This window comes from Anopheles funestus, chromosome 2RL (assembly GCF_943734845.2).
Source record: "Anopheles funestus chromosome 2RL, idAnoFuneDA-416_04, whole genome shotgun sequence".
Taxonomy (NCBI): Eukaryota; Metazoa; Arthropoda; class Insecta; order Diptera; family Culicidae; genus Anopheles; species Anopheles funestus.
This window is the reverse complement of record NC_064598.1, coordinates 99,914,869-99,932,821: the sequence shown is the minus strand read 5'-3', so window position 1 is coordinate 99,932,821 and position 17,953 is coordinate 99,914,869. Positions and strand designations below refer to the sequence as shown.

At 42.4% G+C, this 17,953-nt stretch overlaps 2 protein-coding genes across 3 annotated transcripts in view; one reads left to right on the top strand and one right to left on the bottom strand.

Annotated features, from left to right (window-relative positions):
* Window positions 1–17,953, top strand: part of LOC125763448 (bone morphogenetic protein receptor type-1B) — a 111,425-nt gene that overhangs the window by 45,153 nt on the left and 48,319 nt on the right. Inside the window, exon 2 of the mRNA XM_049426661.1 lies at window positions 17,637–17,747. Within this exon, the coding sequence (XP_049282618.1) occupies window positions 17,637–17,747 (111 nt within the window). The remainder of the gene's footprint in view (window positions 1–17,636; window positions 17,748–17,953) is intronic.
* Window positions 5,510–6,784, bottom strand: LOC125763594 (uncharacterized). 2 transcript variants are annotated; one of them, XM_049426932.1, is made up of 2 exons: window positions 6,334–6,784; window positions 5,510–6,240 (listed from the first exon to the last, which is right to left on the bottom strand). In XM_049426932.1, exon 2 carries the CDS (start codon window positions 6,218–6,220, stop codon window positions 5,606–5,608), a length of 615 nt encoding a protein of 204 aa, XP_049282889.1. In that variant the 5' UTR covers window positions 6,221–6,240; window positions 6,334–6,784; the 3' UTR covers window positions 5,510–5,605. The 2 variants fall into 2 exon arrangements, with proteins under 2 accessions (XP_049282889.1, XP_049282888.1); XM_049426931.1 differs by having other exon boundaries at window positions 6,352–6,783.

Genomic DNA, 17,953 nt, shown 5'->3' with positions numbered 1-17,953 from the left:
TCGAACGCTACACCACGGCACCATGGATTGGTCTCAATAGACAGTTTTCAATATTTTAATTTATACCCTACCATAATCTCACAATCATTCACCGGATCTAAAGTGACTCATCCTATATTATGCCGAATCTTGAATGAAATCGATCGCTCCTTCCAAAAAAACCTACTACCCTCGTAAAAATGCTGTGAAATGATAGTTATAGCGGAGTGATCGTATAAATAAAATTTTACGCTTCAATATCTGTTCGTTTCGTGGCGTTTCAGCTATTAATTTCCGTTCGATACAGCGTTCGATCTAGGATTTCGGGGGAAGCGATTCTACCTGAACAGCATAATCTTCAGCAGCAATAAACCACACTCGACCTTTTGTGAGCACCGGTGTTGGCTTGGAGCGTACGAAACAAGGATGCTATATTATTCCGTCATTCCGGTTCCGCGAGCCGATCGATAACGATATGATTTATGTTTCACGATGGTACGCTTCTTTGCCTGTTCTGCGTCTGATTTCACTGCGACTCTTTAGCTCCAATACAATAATATTGGTGGGTTGGTTAAAAAGGAGGATAAACGTGCGTCCTGGTGCCGATTTTATTTCATTGATCAGCACAAACTGCACAACTCCATGTCCCTCGCGTGCGTACAAGGCCGACTAAGGAGGTTATAACCCGCTAATATGGGATGCTACCTTGAGCCTAGAATCGACCATCGGAGTCACTCAAAACTCTGCTTCTCTGCTTGCAGTAAGAGTCTTCACATCCTTTGCGTCGCGGTTTCATTTTGTGGTTTGCGTCGGTATTGCAAGACGACGCCAAACGACCCGAGCAGTTCATATCTGCTGTCTGTCATCTTGCACATTTTAGTTTCGACCAGCGTTCCCGCCAAACACACACCACCCATTGGCAGCCCGTTTTGTCCATGTGAAATGTACGGCGATTTCTTGAAAGCAGATTCCGCCATTGGACGTTACATAGCTGGACGTTCCGTACCCATGGTTTCTGCAAACAAATGGTTAACGAAAGTATCAATTCCTTGCGATTCCGCGTGCAGAGATTTGTGCGTTGGCAGTTCTTCGAATGAATTTATTTTATCGTTCACACAAAACTCATTTGAACATTGCGCAAACCATTCGTTCTTGTAGTTTGCGCGTGGCACCGTTTGACGAGCAGCTGCTTTATGCTGTAAATTAAAAAGCTTAAATGAAATGTGTGCATGTGTGAGCGTACGTTGCATGCTGCGGGATCAAAATAGGATAAGCCACACGCGAAACCCATCCCTGGCAGCGTAATCCAATATCTCTCGCGCCAGAACATTCCTCGAATTTGGAAAGATGGCTTTAATTTATGAGCAACAGTTGATTTCTGTATCATGGCACGGTGGAATGGAACGGTTTTTCTCCAATTTGTGTTTTCTCGCGCACGGTTGAATGAAAATCTCGATAACAGCTTTAAAGCGAGAAATATTTTTTTACTAAAGAAAAGTTACAATCCGAACCTCTTTCCAATACATTCAATGGGCTTCAAGATCCAGTGGAACGTTCTTTATTCGCATTCACCTGCCCGTGTATTAACACGAATACTGATTGTATCTGCTCCGGAGGAGAAAAGGTCTTCCTTTTTCTCAAACCGCGTAAAATTTGTGCCGTCGGTTGTGCATTTTCGACTTGCATCGGGATAATGTAGTTCCCCGGGAGCAGTACTTGCTAGCAAGCCAGGTTTAACGAACGACCGTTGAGCGTCAAATGCGCGATCGTGATGGTTGCGCACTGCAGTAACGATGGCAATTCGAAACGAAACGGTTACGTGAACCAAAAATTCCAATCTTTACGTTCTGATCAGCAAAGCAATAAGTCTCCGATGTGTGGAGGACTCTGGAGCAATTCTTGTGTTTTGCTGGCTTAAAGAATCGATTTTTGGATTAAAAAAAGCTGTAATAAACGTTGAGGTAACAAGGACAAAGGCGACTCACGGTTATTACTGACTCAGTATACGGGACGGACACAATTTGATGATAATGCTTATGATATAAAATTTCTTCAAAATAGTCTTTAATTTTTGAGGTTCGTTTTGTAACGTTCCGTTTGACACATGGTATACGAATTATGGAATAAGAATCAAGAATTGAAAACACATTGAAGTAACCGACGCCAGCCAGTTGTTGATCATGAATGGTTCGTTGTCTAAAGACCAAACTAAAAACCTCGACTAAAATCCTTTTTTTCGTTTTTTTTTTGAAGAAACCGTGGCGGGGGCGGTTCTGTATGGCTATAAAATTAATTTTCGTCCACTCTCAACCGATTCATAATTTGCGTTAATAGCACAGTTTGCTAATACATGCAGAACCGTACGATCCCACACCGGTGTGTTGTACGAAATTTATTAATCCTGACCACGGGAACACGCTCCGTGCTTGATGATTCACCCTATTATAACAAGTTTATCGTCATTCACGTGAATCCAAAAAACGTGGGACACGATTACAAGCAAACTCAAGCTCCATTCTGCAACAGTTTCCTAAAAGTTTAACTTTTATAAAAAGCACCAACACATGTTGTTTGAATCGCCAATATCGGAAGAGGACCATCCGTTTGTAGCACACAAACTGCAATAAAAGTTAAATTATTTAACGGGCCGTTTAAAATACCATCTCCAAAATCCGGTATAAAATCGTCGCCATTCTCCATTGGAGAGGAACCAGAGAGTGCCCGGGTGTTGCGATCCGCACCCGAATATAGTACATAAATTTTCGCAAATGGGATAATCGACAACGCTACGGGACGAGCGAACGATAGACGGAATAGATGATGTGCCGAAAGAAATTGGCGCCACAATGCTCGATGGACGATGGCACGTGAATGGAGGTCTATGTTAGATTTCGGGTCGAGACAGATTTAATTTATTTTTATACGTTTGTTTAAAACTCGTTGACTAATTCATGTTATAGCACGTTGTTTATCCTGGCTGTCTAAACATGAAAGATTAATTCCTTCCTTTGCTTTATGTGCAAATTTTCTACCTCATTAAGTAAAGTACTTCTTCTGGATACTTTGTACAAAGTATCCTCTCACACGTTCATCTTTTTTCACTATGTAATTTATTTTGCAACAGATCAATTGTATGAATCTATTTTTCCTGTTAATGAACCGAGCTGTAAGCAAGAGCAACACAGACCACTTCTTGCGAAAGGATGCATTTCCAACGGTTGGAAGCAACCGATTTGAGAGGCGTTGTTTCTTTTAGCACTGTTTATTCTCGCCCTGCTCGTCGTTCGAGGACACGCAACGGCTTTACTCAAGACGGTGCTCAAGATAAATTGCAAAATAATCAGATCGCCCGGCTTGGAGAACGGACGTGCTGGCATGGTTTGTGAGAAGCGTTTCACTAGCACCGTTTTAAAAGAGAGCCCATGGCATAATTGGTGGTCGATTTGGTACACCAACTGCACGTACGAAACCATGCGGCTCACGTACTAAAACGGAAGATGATCGTCTTCGTCATTATGTTGGTCATATTTTAACGTTCGCTGTAGCGAAGCATAATCCGTATTGAATACAACAAGATTACATAGGGAATGAGACACCAAATGCAAGGTGTAGAATGGCTAGAATAAAGAAACGTGGAAACCTCTCCGTAAAATGTGCCATAGGAGCAAAGGTTCGTCGCTTGCTTGGTGCTGCAGTCTTTCTGCGAGGTGTTGAATAGCCGGTATGAAGATAATAATCACAAAACCGCAAAACATTCGATGTGCATTTCGTCGCAGCATTACGATGGTCATGGAAGAATGGATTGCGATTGGATGAACTCTGGTGGTTTCATTTTACTTTTCCATCTCATCTCAAGTCAAACGAATGGGATGAATCTTGCTCACACGTTTGCAAACGCGCAATTCAATATCCAAAAGCAATTTGCGTTTTTATGTTTCTCGACATCGATCTGTTGATCTGCTGGTCGGCAGGTTTATTGGTGTGTAAAATGTTTCCCCCATCCCAACTGAATTCGGTTTAGGAAGGAAAAAACGAAAATGATAACAACTTGAAATTGTACTGTATCAATTGCTCCCCATAAAAGGTCAATAATGTTATAAAAGTATATTATAACACACTTCCGGTAATGAAAGCTGGTTGCTAAAAGGACAATGAACAAATTATGATAAAAAGTTACTATAAAGTTTACACTATACTATACTATTATTTAATACTTATAGAACTACGTAAGCTGTATACAATAAAACAAACAGTCTACATTATGGTGTCTTTTCCAGTCGCATATCGAACTTACCGTCGGGGGTAGAACGTCTTGTGGAAAGCGCGTCAACCCGACGCCAGTCGTTGGCGGCGATTGATAAAAATCTAGCCTCTGGTCCTCCCGGTACCGAAGGAGCACGCCATTTGTTTTATCCGCTTTGTGTGCCATTTCGCGTTGCGTTCCGTGGAGTACAAAGGGCGGTGATGCAGGTTCAAATGCAACGCGCATTCAGTCGTGTGCGCAAACGGTAATATAAACTGAACTTCATTCGGTTCGTGCAGCTTCCTGCTGGTACGCCCTTACGCCAAAACTAGCACAGAAAACTGGTAGGCAGGCAGAGGAAATGGGGTGGAAAATTATGCTGCATTGTTATGCTGACCGGCGGATAAGTTTTCAAAACTTCACGCCAACACGATCCCGAAGGCTAAGCGTATTCAACCGCCCGGGCACGTTATTTCGTTATTGCAGCATCAGCAATCAAGCGAGTAAGCGTAAAGCAAACCAAATACAGACAAGGGAAAAAATGCCACCAACGCCTTAAGCTGTCGCCGTTAACCATGGCCAGAAGGTTGTTGCTTCAGGCTCAGTGAAGTATTTACGTATGCCTTATTTAGATTATTTCCAACGTTTCTACTTGCCACCGGAGATCGGTAATAGTGGCAGCTTCGGAATACTCTATTGCTTCGTCTTTTGCCTGCAGTCGTGCGGCTTAAAGCGACAGATGAAAGAAAGAGAGATTTATGCTTCCATTTTGCCGTCATTGGCTCTTTTTTTTTGCATTTAGTGGTCCATTGTCGTATCGGTTTATGCAACATCGATGGCAATTTCGGAACGGAAGCTGGAAATATTTCATTTAGGAATAAAAAAGAACTCAACGAGAAGCGGAGGATCCGGTTCAATGTGTTCCAGCCAAGAATGTTCTGTGATACCCTAAACCACAATATATCGCATAAATAACGTTGCTTTTGTTTTGGTCTAATTGATTTTGCTCTAATGAAAGCCAATGCTATTGGAAGGTATAACATATACAAAGTTCAATAATGATTGCAGAAAGTTACAATTTAATTTTGAATTTATATGTATACTGTCCACTTTCGATCACAGTTGTCCACTTACGATCACAACTGATTCGTAAGGATTTGGATTTTAGAAAAAAAAGATTAACGTTGTTTAACGATTTAATTCATTCTACTTGATGGTAGTGGTGGTGACTTATTCTTTCATATATTCATAATGCAATTGTATTTATGCAAGCATACACACAACCGATTTTCTAATCAATCTCCATATATATTTATTGAAAACCCATATCTTTTGACCTTCTATGAGTATGAAGCTACCGCTTATAAGAAATTATCCTACTGTTCAAGAATAGAAACGTCTTTTTTTGTATCTGGGTAGAAGACTCTTCAACTCGGCGATTGTTTTTGCTCCGTACAGCATTACTACGAGGCTAGAATTATCTTCTAAGCCATCAATGATAATGTCGACCAAATCAACTTCCGCAATATTGCAACCGTTGGCCATTTCAATCATCTCCCTTACATAATGCGAAACGTCTTCACCCTGCAACCTTTTTCTCAGAAGCTCCCTAATAATATCTTGGTCGTTGCATTCCTGACCTTGAAATTCTTCCAGCAATTTCGCTTTCAAATCGTCGTAATCTTTAAAGTGACAGGTGCGACGAAAAATACATGCAGTTCCGGTTAATAAATAACACGCAGCAATCAATTGCTGCGATTTGTTCAGTTTCAGCGCACGAAATACTTGCTCCAGCTTCTCGATCCAAGCATGAACACGAATCGTATTGTCGCCCCTAAACTCTTCCACCATTGCTCGTATATGCGCGATTTCGAAAATGTAGGCCTCCTCCATGTGAAGCTTTTCCCTTTCGTAGTTCGAAGGAGTCGGCGATGCGTCTCCATCGGACTGATTGGTTATCTTCGTATTCGGCATGTCGACTTCAAGATCCTCGAACATTGTCAATTGATACCGGGAATCTAGCGCATTTGATAATGAATTTAATTTAATGATTATGTTCAGCGTTCAGCACGTTCTTACAAGTAGCTCAAAACTTCTATAAAACTACCAACCCAACAGCAAGTTCTTACCGTTCCAACCACTGCTATCTGCTTTTCCAAAACTCAAAATTAAATTGAATCTTCAGGCATACTGCGACCGATATTTATTGCTTTGCGATTCTAGCTCGTTGACTTGGATCACATTCGTGGTGACGACTAAACGATCGTTTAAACTGTTGCTTCCAATTCTACAGTGTGAATCTTAAACCCAAGGCACAGCAATTGTTTCTCTTAAGATTCTTATCGACAAGCGTTTAAGGGTTCTATGCAGTTCACCGACTTTACATTCGAATTTGTTTTCTTTAATGCATAAATCTTTAGCATCTTTAGGTATAACATTCTTCTTGGCTTAACGACCTCTAAGGTCATGTCGACTATTTTTTACTTAGTCAGTCCTTTCTACAGGGGACAGTCCGGATGGGTTTTTATACTACGCTCCTTTCTTGTGGATCGGACGAGCCACACCTATATTGTTGTCTGATCAGCGAACATGAATGTAATATTGATAGTTTCATAGTTTGGTCGGGAGCCATGAAAAACAATTTCTTATCAACACAATTATCACAGTTATCGCCCAAAAGTGGTAAGAACAAGTTTTGAATGTAACTCAGACTAGGCATGTGAAAGTTTGAAAGCAGTATAAAAAAAACATTTCGTTATGTTGTGTAATTTTACAATTAACTCTCGTTGCTTTCCATGACTGATCAGGAAGCGTTGGCAACGGCGATGTTTAGTGATCGTTTGTGTGCTTCTCCGTAATATGACACCCTTATTCACGGTGTCAACTTCATCGTTGCCCTAAAGTGATATATTTTATGGAGTTTATCACGGCCTGATCATTGTTTTTCGGGCGGTGGCATGTGTACAATCTCGCGACAAACGGTGACAGTCAGTAAATTTATTTTATCCTGTCGCTCACATTTCCCTAGTCAAAAAGAATATCGCTTCAACGGGTAAATTGATTCATAGTGAGCAGACAAGGTCCACACCTGTTGTTTTGATGATAACAACCGTAAAAACCTGTGCTTTTGTGCTGCAAAGATCATTTTGAATAACGTTTACTATCAAAGGATCTGATCAGATCCCTGCTAGAAGACACTCGATGCGATAATAGCGAAACAAATGTAGTTAATCATCAAAAAGAAGCTCTACATCGCTGTATGATGATAATGTGTTGCTTGAAAATTGGTTTGTGGTAAGCGTTTCATTTTACTTTGCATGATCGGTTCCAGCGCAATGACTATTGCTTTTCTCCATATGCTCTTGAATCCATTTACGAAATAACCCATCCTGACACCGGAACTGATCGCACGGGAAATGGACGTTAAATTGTGTATGTGTGTCTGCTGTTAGAGAGAAGTGTAATGAAAAAGAAATATTGAAAAATTGCGCTTCTGCAGCCATGCCTCAAAGCGAAGTCGGCGAAAAAATGGGAGAAACCCACGAAAGCAATCCCATTACCAATTTGTTATGCAGCACCTCGTGGCAGACAGCAAGAATTCGTTTACGAGCTGATGTTGCTGAGCGGAAGGATGAAGCTCTCAGGGACGCTTTTTACCAAACTGCTCGAGATGGTTTGTGCGCGTTTAATCAGTTCCGGTGTCAGTGGTTCTCGAGGCAAATTGATGAGGCCGGTTGGATGGTGTTGCTGTTAGAAAGAATCGTGCTTTTGCGTGCGGTTAGAGCAGAAACACACCTTCACAGTACCCAGTACATGTTTTTTTATACGCCGAACGTTCCAACACATGGGCTTGTTTGTGTTCTTTTCAGGGATTGAACTCTTTGGCTCCGATGAGCGTTGTTCATTTACACCATTTCATTCTTTGACAACTCTTGCTGTGTATCCTTGCTTTTGTCCTCCCCAGGCATCAGTTTCATTACACGCGTTCATTCCGTCACGGTCGTTCTGCGGATTGTTTCTTTGGCGGGAAAAAAAGAACTACAAGTCTTCGGTACTTAATACTAAAACCTTCTCACCCGTCGTGGACCAACTTTAAATGGCCAAAAACCTCACACCCATGATGGTTGCTGGTTGTATGTGTGTCTGTAGGTTGTGCGTGTAGGAAAGGGCGAAGAATAAGTTCATCAAAAAATTAAGATAAGCGTGAACCGCCTTTGAACGATGCCGCCGTCTCGTGGCACAACACAAAGTATGTAGATGTGTCAGTGATCCTCTTTTTCCATTCCTCTTTTCCCAACAAAGAGCGAGCATTTTCAGCTAAAGAAAACCAAATCAAGGGCATAAGAAGGTACAAAATGGAAGATGAAGCAAAGATTATTGCTGAAGTATAGTTCTCCTGGTCTAAATTGTTCTAGAAATTTACTTTTCATATTACTTTTACACTTCCTTTCTTTAACATCCTTTATTTATTTATTTTCTTCCAAAAAATTACTAACCATTGAAGTACTTTTGGCTAAGCTTTGAAATCTAGCATGTCCAATACTACTCCAGACATAGATGTGAAGATGATGACGATTACGAAATTAAACTATCGTTTAATCTTGTCACTCTATAAACCCGGACATGCCTCGAAGCCTTCTCCTCCTTCGTGGAAAACATGCATATTTCCCATGAAATGTTGAAGCCGCCATCAACAAGTTCTCCCTCCGGAAGATTTATAGACAAACGTTCGGCGCTCTCTCAAACTCCATCTACCCCCGATGACCTGTATCCGCTGGGGGTTAACCGGTTTCCCGGCAAAAGATTCTACACATTCTGGAATTGGAATTCTACGCAAGAACTCCCCCCCCCCTCGGGGCCCCTTCTGTGCGGTACCGAAATATTCTTCCACTCTGTAGTTCGCTTCCGCTAGAGCAGTGGTTTGTCTCGATCGTTGTAGAGTTCCTTCCGAGAAGCGGAAACCCAAAAGCACGCCGTGGGGATCACACGAGAGGTGTGATAAATTTGAATTTTTAATTAAAATTATTCGGAAACACAATCCCACCGCCACCACGTGGTGCCACAAATTCCCCAATGCTTGGACGCCCGTCACCGGACGGCCAGTGCCTGGGCACTTTTGTCTTGGGCCGGATGCGCTGCGCCAAATTCTATATCCCTTTTTGAAGACTTTTCGGTTTGTTTCGGTTGGGACATGGTGTGGTGTGGAAACAGAGCTTCCCATGCCATTGGACGTATTACGAATGCGCATAATTGCTTCGACACCCGGACAGAAGCATTCAACGTGTAACCTCGAAATAAACGAGACCGAACACTTGCGGTGACAATGGCGATGGTCGGTTAAATATCTGGTAGCACCAGTAGATGTCCTCTTTGACAATTCCGAACGCTACCTGAAATTGTGTGAAATGAAATGCATGATTGAGATTGGTTTTTGTCATGTTTTATTATTTTCTTGTGTGCCATTACAGAGAAACGTACAAGATATGTTCGAAGTATTGCAAACTTTTTGCCTCCTACCTTTAAAGTGCATCTCAACGGAACATACTTTGGGAAAAGACTTTGAATAGAAACGAAAAGAAACAATAGAAAGGGATATTGCAAAAGAAGCAGATCTATCCTGACGGATGCCTTCAATGCACTTTTGTCACATTACGAACTCTAACAAAGAGAAGACGAAGAATAATGCCGTTCAGAATCGGAAGATTTCATTTGGAGCGACATCATTACCACTGAACACAACCAAAAAATCAGATTTTTTAAAACATTAAGCATCCTCACATTCCCACCCATTTGTTCACCCAAATGGCCAATGATGTGAAAGATCGTTTCAGGAGGTTGCAGCTCATCAGAAACATTTGCTATGCTCACGATTCTAGGAATTTTTCAATCTCAATTCGTCGAATTCATATCCTGATTGGTGACTATCTGCCATAAACGATCTCTCTCTCTATGTATCTGAACCACACATTAGCATTTCCAATCTTACGCAGGGATTGTGTGTTATGTTGGAAAGCGGTGACAAAAATCTAACCCACCACTTCTCAGGTGACGGTGTAATTTATGCGAATCTAGCGGTGACACGACAACGTGTGACGGGATTTTGCGATATTTGTAAGGCCCAAACTTTGCCCAAGCGAGAGAAACGTTAGGTGAGGGATCTTAATCATGGTGGAATAGTATCATGTTGCTGCTGTTAGGTTTTACAAAGCCCAACCTAGTAGCTTATCAGTGAGAACGATAAGATTTATTTCACAGAACGAATGACAGCGATCGATCGCCGTCGTGCATGGGGACTACTGTTTGATCTGTTGAAAGGATCTGATAAATATTTAAAAACTGTGATAATGTGTTATTCACTTGAATGTTTAGAATATTCAGGAATTAATCACAGTACTTGATTCTACATTGTTTAAGAAAGATTTGCGATGCTTGGTTAAAAGTTTTCTTCGACGATATATATAATTATAAAATCTTCGCATTAGCAAGTTCTCTAATAGCTGGGAAAGAAGTAGTCGGAACACAATATCAATTGAACTGGAGATTGTAGTGTTGCGTGTTGACACAGGGCAAGAAACGGAGGTTCAACAAGTTGGTTCCAATCAGGATGACGATCGATTGCATGTTTGTGGCCTTCACTATTTCGAAAGGCTGGTGCCTATAAGTTGATAGTTTCAAAACTGATAACGAAGCACCGGCGCAGAAGTTGCTCCATTGGGTGTGCTCGAAGTGCTGATTATACATCACTCAAAGCACAGGTGCACATATGCTGCGACCTAGCGTATCATTCGCGTAAGGGCTTATCTGTCTTCGACCCTATGATTTGTTACGCAGTGTCTTACTCCGCACGTAACAATCTCTAATCGTTCTCTTTCTCACCTTAGATGGCCTATCCGGTACTCGGGTATCTATATTTGTGCAGCGTTCTAGACCGAGGCTGTGCCGCGCAACTGTGGCGCTGTACCCTGCCAACATCATCATTTCAGACAAAGCTGGCAAAGTGTACTTCAGGGCAAGCAATTGAATAATGAGCCTGATCGTAAAGAGACAAAATGAGCTTCTTCCTTATATGGCGATGGTACCAGGTGGTGCAGGTCGGTCGAAAACGCATCATACACCTTGGCCGACGTACCAATTTCTGATGCAGAAACCTGTCAACCCTCGGAGCAACCCGCGCTCGATCATTGCAATATGACAGTGATGATTAATTTCTCACTGCCAAATTAATGTCAACGAAATTAAGACCACGCACCCTACGCTATACAGGGTCGATGCCTAGGGTGTGGGCCCCTGCAATGATCATCTGCGCAACCTCAGTCCAGTCTCGGTTTCGGTTCATTTGAGTTTGTCTCGATTTAATTTGACCCCATTATTCATCGAAATGAGAAAGCTGACACCTTCCGAACGGTCGTATGCACGTTGCGAATGCCAAATTCGAGATCGCTGAGGTTAATGAGACGTGACTTCTCATGTGTAGCAGCATAATGATTGCTAGGTATCGTCGGTCGAACTTTCTCGCAGACAGCTAGGCTTCGGGCTGGTTTTGGTTCTGTACCACAACGCACCCGAAACGGAGGAAACATCTTGATGTCTTGCTGAGTGTGGTTCGATAAATTGGAAAAGTCATATTTGGGCGGTGTATCTAGTGCAGTGCAACCAACCTTGACAACCATCTAAGGACATGCGGCCATGTTCAACCACATCTTACCGATGCGTGTGTGTGTTATGTGTTTGGTCACTATCTTTCAAAGGAAGCAAAGAATGGCAATATATGGCATCCTTCCAAAACCAACACGACTTACCCTTACACGGGCTAGGTGGCAATGTTTTTGGAGCTCAGCAGACGTTTGATTGGAGTGTTGGATGGCTATCGTATCGCTAACCACCTCCAAGGAGTGTACAGAAAAAAATGCAAATGTCCCATTTTTGTTCGATGTGGGAATTGTGTCACGGGGAGTTCGGTTTTGTTGGATTCCACATTTGTTAATGGTTGCCAGCGAATATCTTCACACTCCCATGGGTCTGCTGCAAGCCCAAGACTGCATGCATCAGTCTTACCACCAAAACCACAATTTAACTTCTCAGAACACCATCCATCTTTGTAGATCTTTTTATTTTGTTTTGTAGGATGTAGCCAGCCGTAAAGTGCTAAAATGATGCTCATTTCCTGCCCTCTGCACTGCCTAAACGAAGGCGAATGGGAACATTTTGCACCACAAAAAAGAAACTCGAGAAGCAATCAAATGCCGACCAAAACAAGCGGTTCCACCGAATTGGTGAGCTAAATCGAATCAGCCCTTCCCGAGAATGGTGAAGTTTAAAGAGAATCAGCAGCACGCAACAGTGTCGGAGGTTTCCGAGAGAATCTACCATTTTTATGCTAATAAATCATAAACGGCCGGTTTCACCATATTAGAGATGTTGGTGAGCTAGAGGATGGTGGTGTTTTTTAAATGAAATTTAAACGCGCTTTTTTTTTTGTTCCTTTCGGCATTCGTTTGTTGTGTTGTGTGGTTCTGATGGTGGCGAAATAGAGGCAAAAGCGTGAGGCAAAAGATGCGCAAGGATAAATTTCCATCGGAGCTCGAGTGAGTTTGCTACACTCTGGGTGTCCTATATAAACTCCTTCCACATATCCCAAACATATGCTGCTCTGAAGTGTGTGGCAGACGGGACTGCAAGGAGTTTATTCCTGTTTGCTTGTTGATCTCCTTTTCGGAGAGTATTTCTTGTTTGCTCAGTTGGTTGTCCTTAGACAGCATCGTTTGTTGAAGGCCCCGTTGAAGGATTCCATGTTTTGCCCTCTTCTCTCACATATTTTTAAAGGATTTTCCACGCTTTGCCCCGTTGGTGGTTTATGGCAATGGATTTCGGGAAAGGTTACAAGGAAAAGTGTTGCAAGAGGAAGAACTTGAGCCCTACTGCGATGTCCAAGGACGACCTCACGCGAAGATCGGTTGGCAGATGTTTGCAAGCTGTATTTTCCACGGAACAGACGCGTTTAAACCTTGACCAAGAAAGAGGGAAGGAATTGTTTTGGTTTTCCACTTTCTTATACTTTTGTGGAATGCTGCTACTGCTCGCTCAAGTACATTTGAAATATTATAAACTTTGGAGGAAAACTACAATTCGTCATTAGCTGTTTGTATAGAAGACTCCTGTTCCTCTTCCAGCTTTTTAAGCATTAGAAACAATTTACTTTTCTCGACTAATGAAACAAATGTTTCTCGCGCTTTGTAAACAAAATCCCCCTTGTTTATTGCAAAAACTTGCGTAGCCCAACAACACTTTCAAATTGCTTACAGGATTGAGTTACAGCAGAACAATGCTTAAAAAAAACGAGCAACAAACTGCACTAACAAATGTTCAACGCCCTCCCAGCCGTACCTAGAATTATCGCCGTTCAATCGAATCGGGGCAGATATTGGACGCTAGAATTGCAATCAGAGGAAAAATGAGCTCGTGTTGTTGCACTTTCCCGTTACACTTAAGCTGCATCGCTTACGGTCATGCCACCCACAAGCCATTTGTGCACCCGTTGCGGTGTGGACCGGTGCAGGACACGCAGGGTGGCAAAGTACACTGTATTTGTATCCAAGGCACGTTTGGCGTGTTTTTCGTCCGATGGCCAGTGTTTAGCGTTGAGGGTGTTATGTTTCTCCCACCTATCGTCCCTTAAATGCCTTCCTCCTCACCTTTCGTTTGGTGCAGCAAATGCATTTAACGAACAATATGTTACCAGTCACGTGTTTCATTATGCTGAATGTAAAGCAGTAACTTCAATAACCCGTTCCTTTTTTGGCCATTGTGGGGAACTCTTTCTTTCTCATTCCCGCGGGTGGTCTGACCGGGTGCGCAAAAATGGATGCAAAATTGGCACAAACACACAGAGACCAGGGAGAAAAGGGCCGTAGTTAGGCTTTCGTCACGCCAAGCGGAAGCCTATGATAGGGTGTGCAATAAGGGCTAACCACCAAATCGAATCACATTCCCGACCAGCGCGCATTGCTCAATGCAATTCTATGAACGTGCGTCCCCTTGGATTATTGGCAGGCGGAATTTCCCTTCCATTTCCCATGCGAAATTTCCCTTCTCTCTCCTCGGTCTGTTTTTTTCCTTTCTTTAATGTTAACGTATGAACCTCGTTATACCCCATCCACTCGGACGATTCGAGATGGTTATGCAGAAATTGTTCATGATAGCATAGTTGTTGTTGGTAGGAAAATTGGCATTACTCGAGCGCCTTGCAACCTCTGCGCGTTGCAACACTACCACGAACTTGTGGATATCATTTTGTTTCTTTGCTCCCGGTAAGGTAACCCTTTTAAGTGTTTTCCAGTACCAGCGAAAGATGAATATCTTTTACGGTAAGGGTATCGAGAACGGTCGAGAAGAAGGAACAAACCACATTTTCCTCGGCAGCAAGAAGCGAGAGCGGCCGTCCGTGTTAATGGTTACCGGCCGGCAATTTGTAAGAGGTGAGCGTTCACTTTCCTGCTTAATTTGTTCGTACAGTGTTGCGGAAGACATTCTTGTAACCCTAAAAGCTGGATAGGGTTGAGCGTGAATTGTTTGCTTCCGATGTAGGTAAAGTTTCAATCGACGTTTCGTGTAAAACGATGAAGGTGGAAAGGAAATCACATTTTAACCAATACCAAAATACGCATGGTCCAAGTGTTTTACAAGTACGTAAAAGTACGCCACTTAGCTGCAAAATAAGTTCTTTTAGACATTTTGAAAAGATCTAGAAGAAACCTAATTCTATGCTTTTACCTAGCAGAAGGAACTGAGCAAACGAAAACGAATCATTCTTTACTTTGATGTGACAAGCGCGCATACCGTCTGATGCACTTCCTTCAAGGTCCGTGTCTTGCTTGGTGGATGACTAATGACATCTCTCTCGCAGAGGAGTTAAAACAGTCCCCTTGAACATTGCCAGTCAGATTTATGTACTACCGTAACCTTTTTTTTGCTTTGTACAGAATGCTTCACATCTTTGCTGATGATATTTATATATCTCCATTTGTAACAAAGTATTACAAATTAGAGTACTCATCTCCCTGGTTCTTCCAACAAAATCTGTCTGGCTGTAGAGATTGATGTATGGTATCTGCTAACATTTTTCTGCCTTGCTATGCTTATGAATAGAACAGAGGGTTTTCCCAGAAGTTTCAATTGTAAGAAGAGTCGACGTTTTTTTGATACCCGTTCAGTAGTACTATCGCTTAAAGTCTTAGGAACGTTGTCCGTTACGAGTCTGAACATTACAGGTAGACTATTCAAAATAGCTTATTGTGAACTTGCTGCAAGGTCTAAACGTTAGCCGCCGACATGAAGTAGTACCATACCTGTTCGTCTGCCCATACTCGACCTGATCGTAATTGCTGACCTGCAACCTGCTTTCGATATAATTGCATGCAGAACACTTACTCGCTTATCTCAAAGGTGCCTCAAAGCCTACAAATAACCTCCTTCGGGTACCCTTGCTAGTCTTGAGAACTAATCACTTAAAGAGAGAGAGAGAGAGATCTATAAATTCCAACAGCTCTCAAGTGCATACCCGCACGGTAACAGACTTGAGAACTACATTCAAACACGTTCAGAATGCCAAGATTCCGTAGGGTATGGCTGCTGCAACCAACCAGACCAATTAATCTATCAATTACAACCATTTACGGGACAGTTTGACTAAAAACAAACTGATAACGGTTAGACACGCAACACACCTTAAATAATATTCCTTGCACTATCGCCCTAATCAGAGTCGAAATGTCGTGGTCACACACGGTACGATAGTGGGCCCTCCGGCACACAGTAGGTTCTGTCAGGCTTTCTCCGATCGTGTGCCCTTTTTCTGGTGTTTCGTACGCTGATGTACTTCAAATATTGCATTATATGTCTTAAGACTCACAAACTACGGAACTGGAACGAGCTGTGTGTCGTCACGTTTGGAAGACACTTCCGTTCGTGATGCAACGTCAACAAAAACCCGCCTCACTAGTGAAGATTGATGTCCAATGAATCCGAGAGATGGTTGGTGATGGCGTATCAGCTCATTGCCGTGTTTCGGAGACGACCAAAGTCCGGTCACACAAACATACAATAACCAAAAAAAAGAAGCAAGAATAACCTATCAATCTTAGTCGTATGTGAGATTTTTCCACCGATCCATTGCCATGGGATCGGATCCAGTACGGAGGATGGATGAGATTTTCGGTGTTCTGGTGTGAAAGATGTTTGTTTACTGTTTATTTTGCTCCTTCCGGGGACGTGTGGCGGTCGAATGCACTGATGAGAGTTTCCCGCTATCACACTAACCGTGCCGTCTCGTCTAAGGCTGCTAAAGGTTCGGGAACGATTTCCGGTGTCAGTTGACGTAGAGTACATTTTTCACAGGCCACATTTTGAATTGCTGTGGGAGATTTAGTATTTTATTTGAAAATCTAATCACAAGGAAATGTCAAATAACGCCAAGAGATTGATATGATTTTTTATTCTAGGCTTAAGGTAGTAGGTCGAAATGCTGTTTGTACCTAACTAATACTCAAGTATGGGTTGGGTTATTTTTACAGGAAATGGGTGGATTATGTCATGTTGTTTTCTTCACAAGTTTTACCCCAGCACCATTGAGCATACTCTGGAACTACGGTGAAATCCACCTTTTTGTCCGCTCAAGGTTGAATGCAGACTTATTTGTATCATACTTTCAGAAATTGCACAAGTTTTTTGCTAAAATACTTCTCTTTAATTATTAAACACACACCCATCCAAACAGTATTGATGAATGTATAAATGCCTTGAAAACAATCCATCAATCTCTCCCCTCGCCATGCTCACTAGGCAAACCGTTACGCAAATCCCCTCCGGACCGACACCGTGTAGTAATTGCTTCTACACTCTGACTCCGCTCAGACATGTCAATCTAGCGGGAGAACCAAATGGCAGAGGCCGTATTTGAAATTGAAATTCGCAATGATGCATTCAGCCGCCCCGAGGACACAGAAGCAGCAGGAACAGTAAGGGTTTGGACGTACCGGTGTCACACGTCCGTCGAAGATTGATTTCTCCTTCGGTGCTTAATTAGAAGTAATGCGACCTAATTGCAACCGGGTACGGAATTGAACGGACTAATGTGCTCCCGCTCAAACGGGAAGGGAATTGGAAATGCAAATGTTGCCAGAGTGGTGGGCTAAAGATTTTCCAGTTTCTTAATCAAATGTCACCATCATATCGGTCTGAAGTAACAGGAATACTGTATTAATGAAAATTACGAGATTGAGGTGCGTTGTAGGGAGGACATACCCTGGTGTTTGTCATGTAATTTCACTAATCAAGGAAGAAATCTTATAATTATAGATATTAAAAACGTATCTAATGGATCACATTGTGCTTTCTTCGTTTTTTTTCTCCCTCACAGTGGAAGGGCAAACATCTGCTGGACAGGAGAGACCCTTGGACTTTTCAGATCATCAACCACCACACGATGGCAATCCTCACGATCCTTCTGTTGCAGCAACTGGTAGCACAGGTCAGTACTTGTTTCGTTAGTCTGCATCGTTTCATCATCCCTGGCTGTTCGGTTGGGAGACGGGCAACGGTAGCAATTTCTTATTTAAATTAGCGAAAATTGATGCACCACTCTAAGGTGGATGCCGTACTTCAAATGTGTCACGCTGCGATGGTGGGATGTCCACGTTTTTCTGCTGCAGAGTGCTTCAAGTCTCATGTCATCCT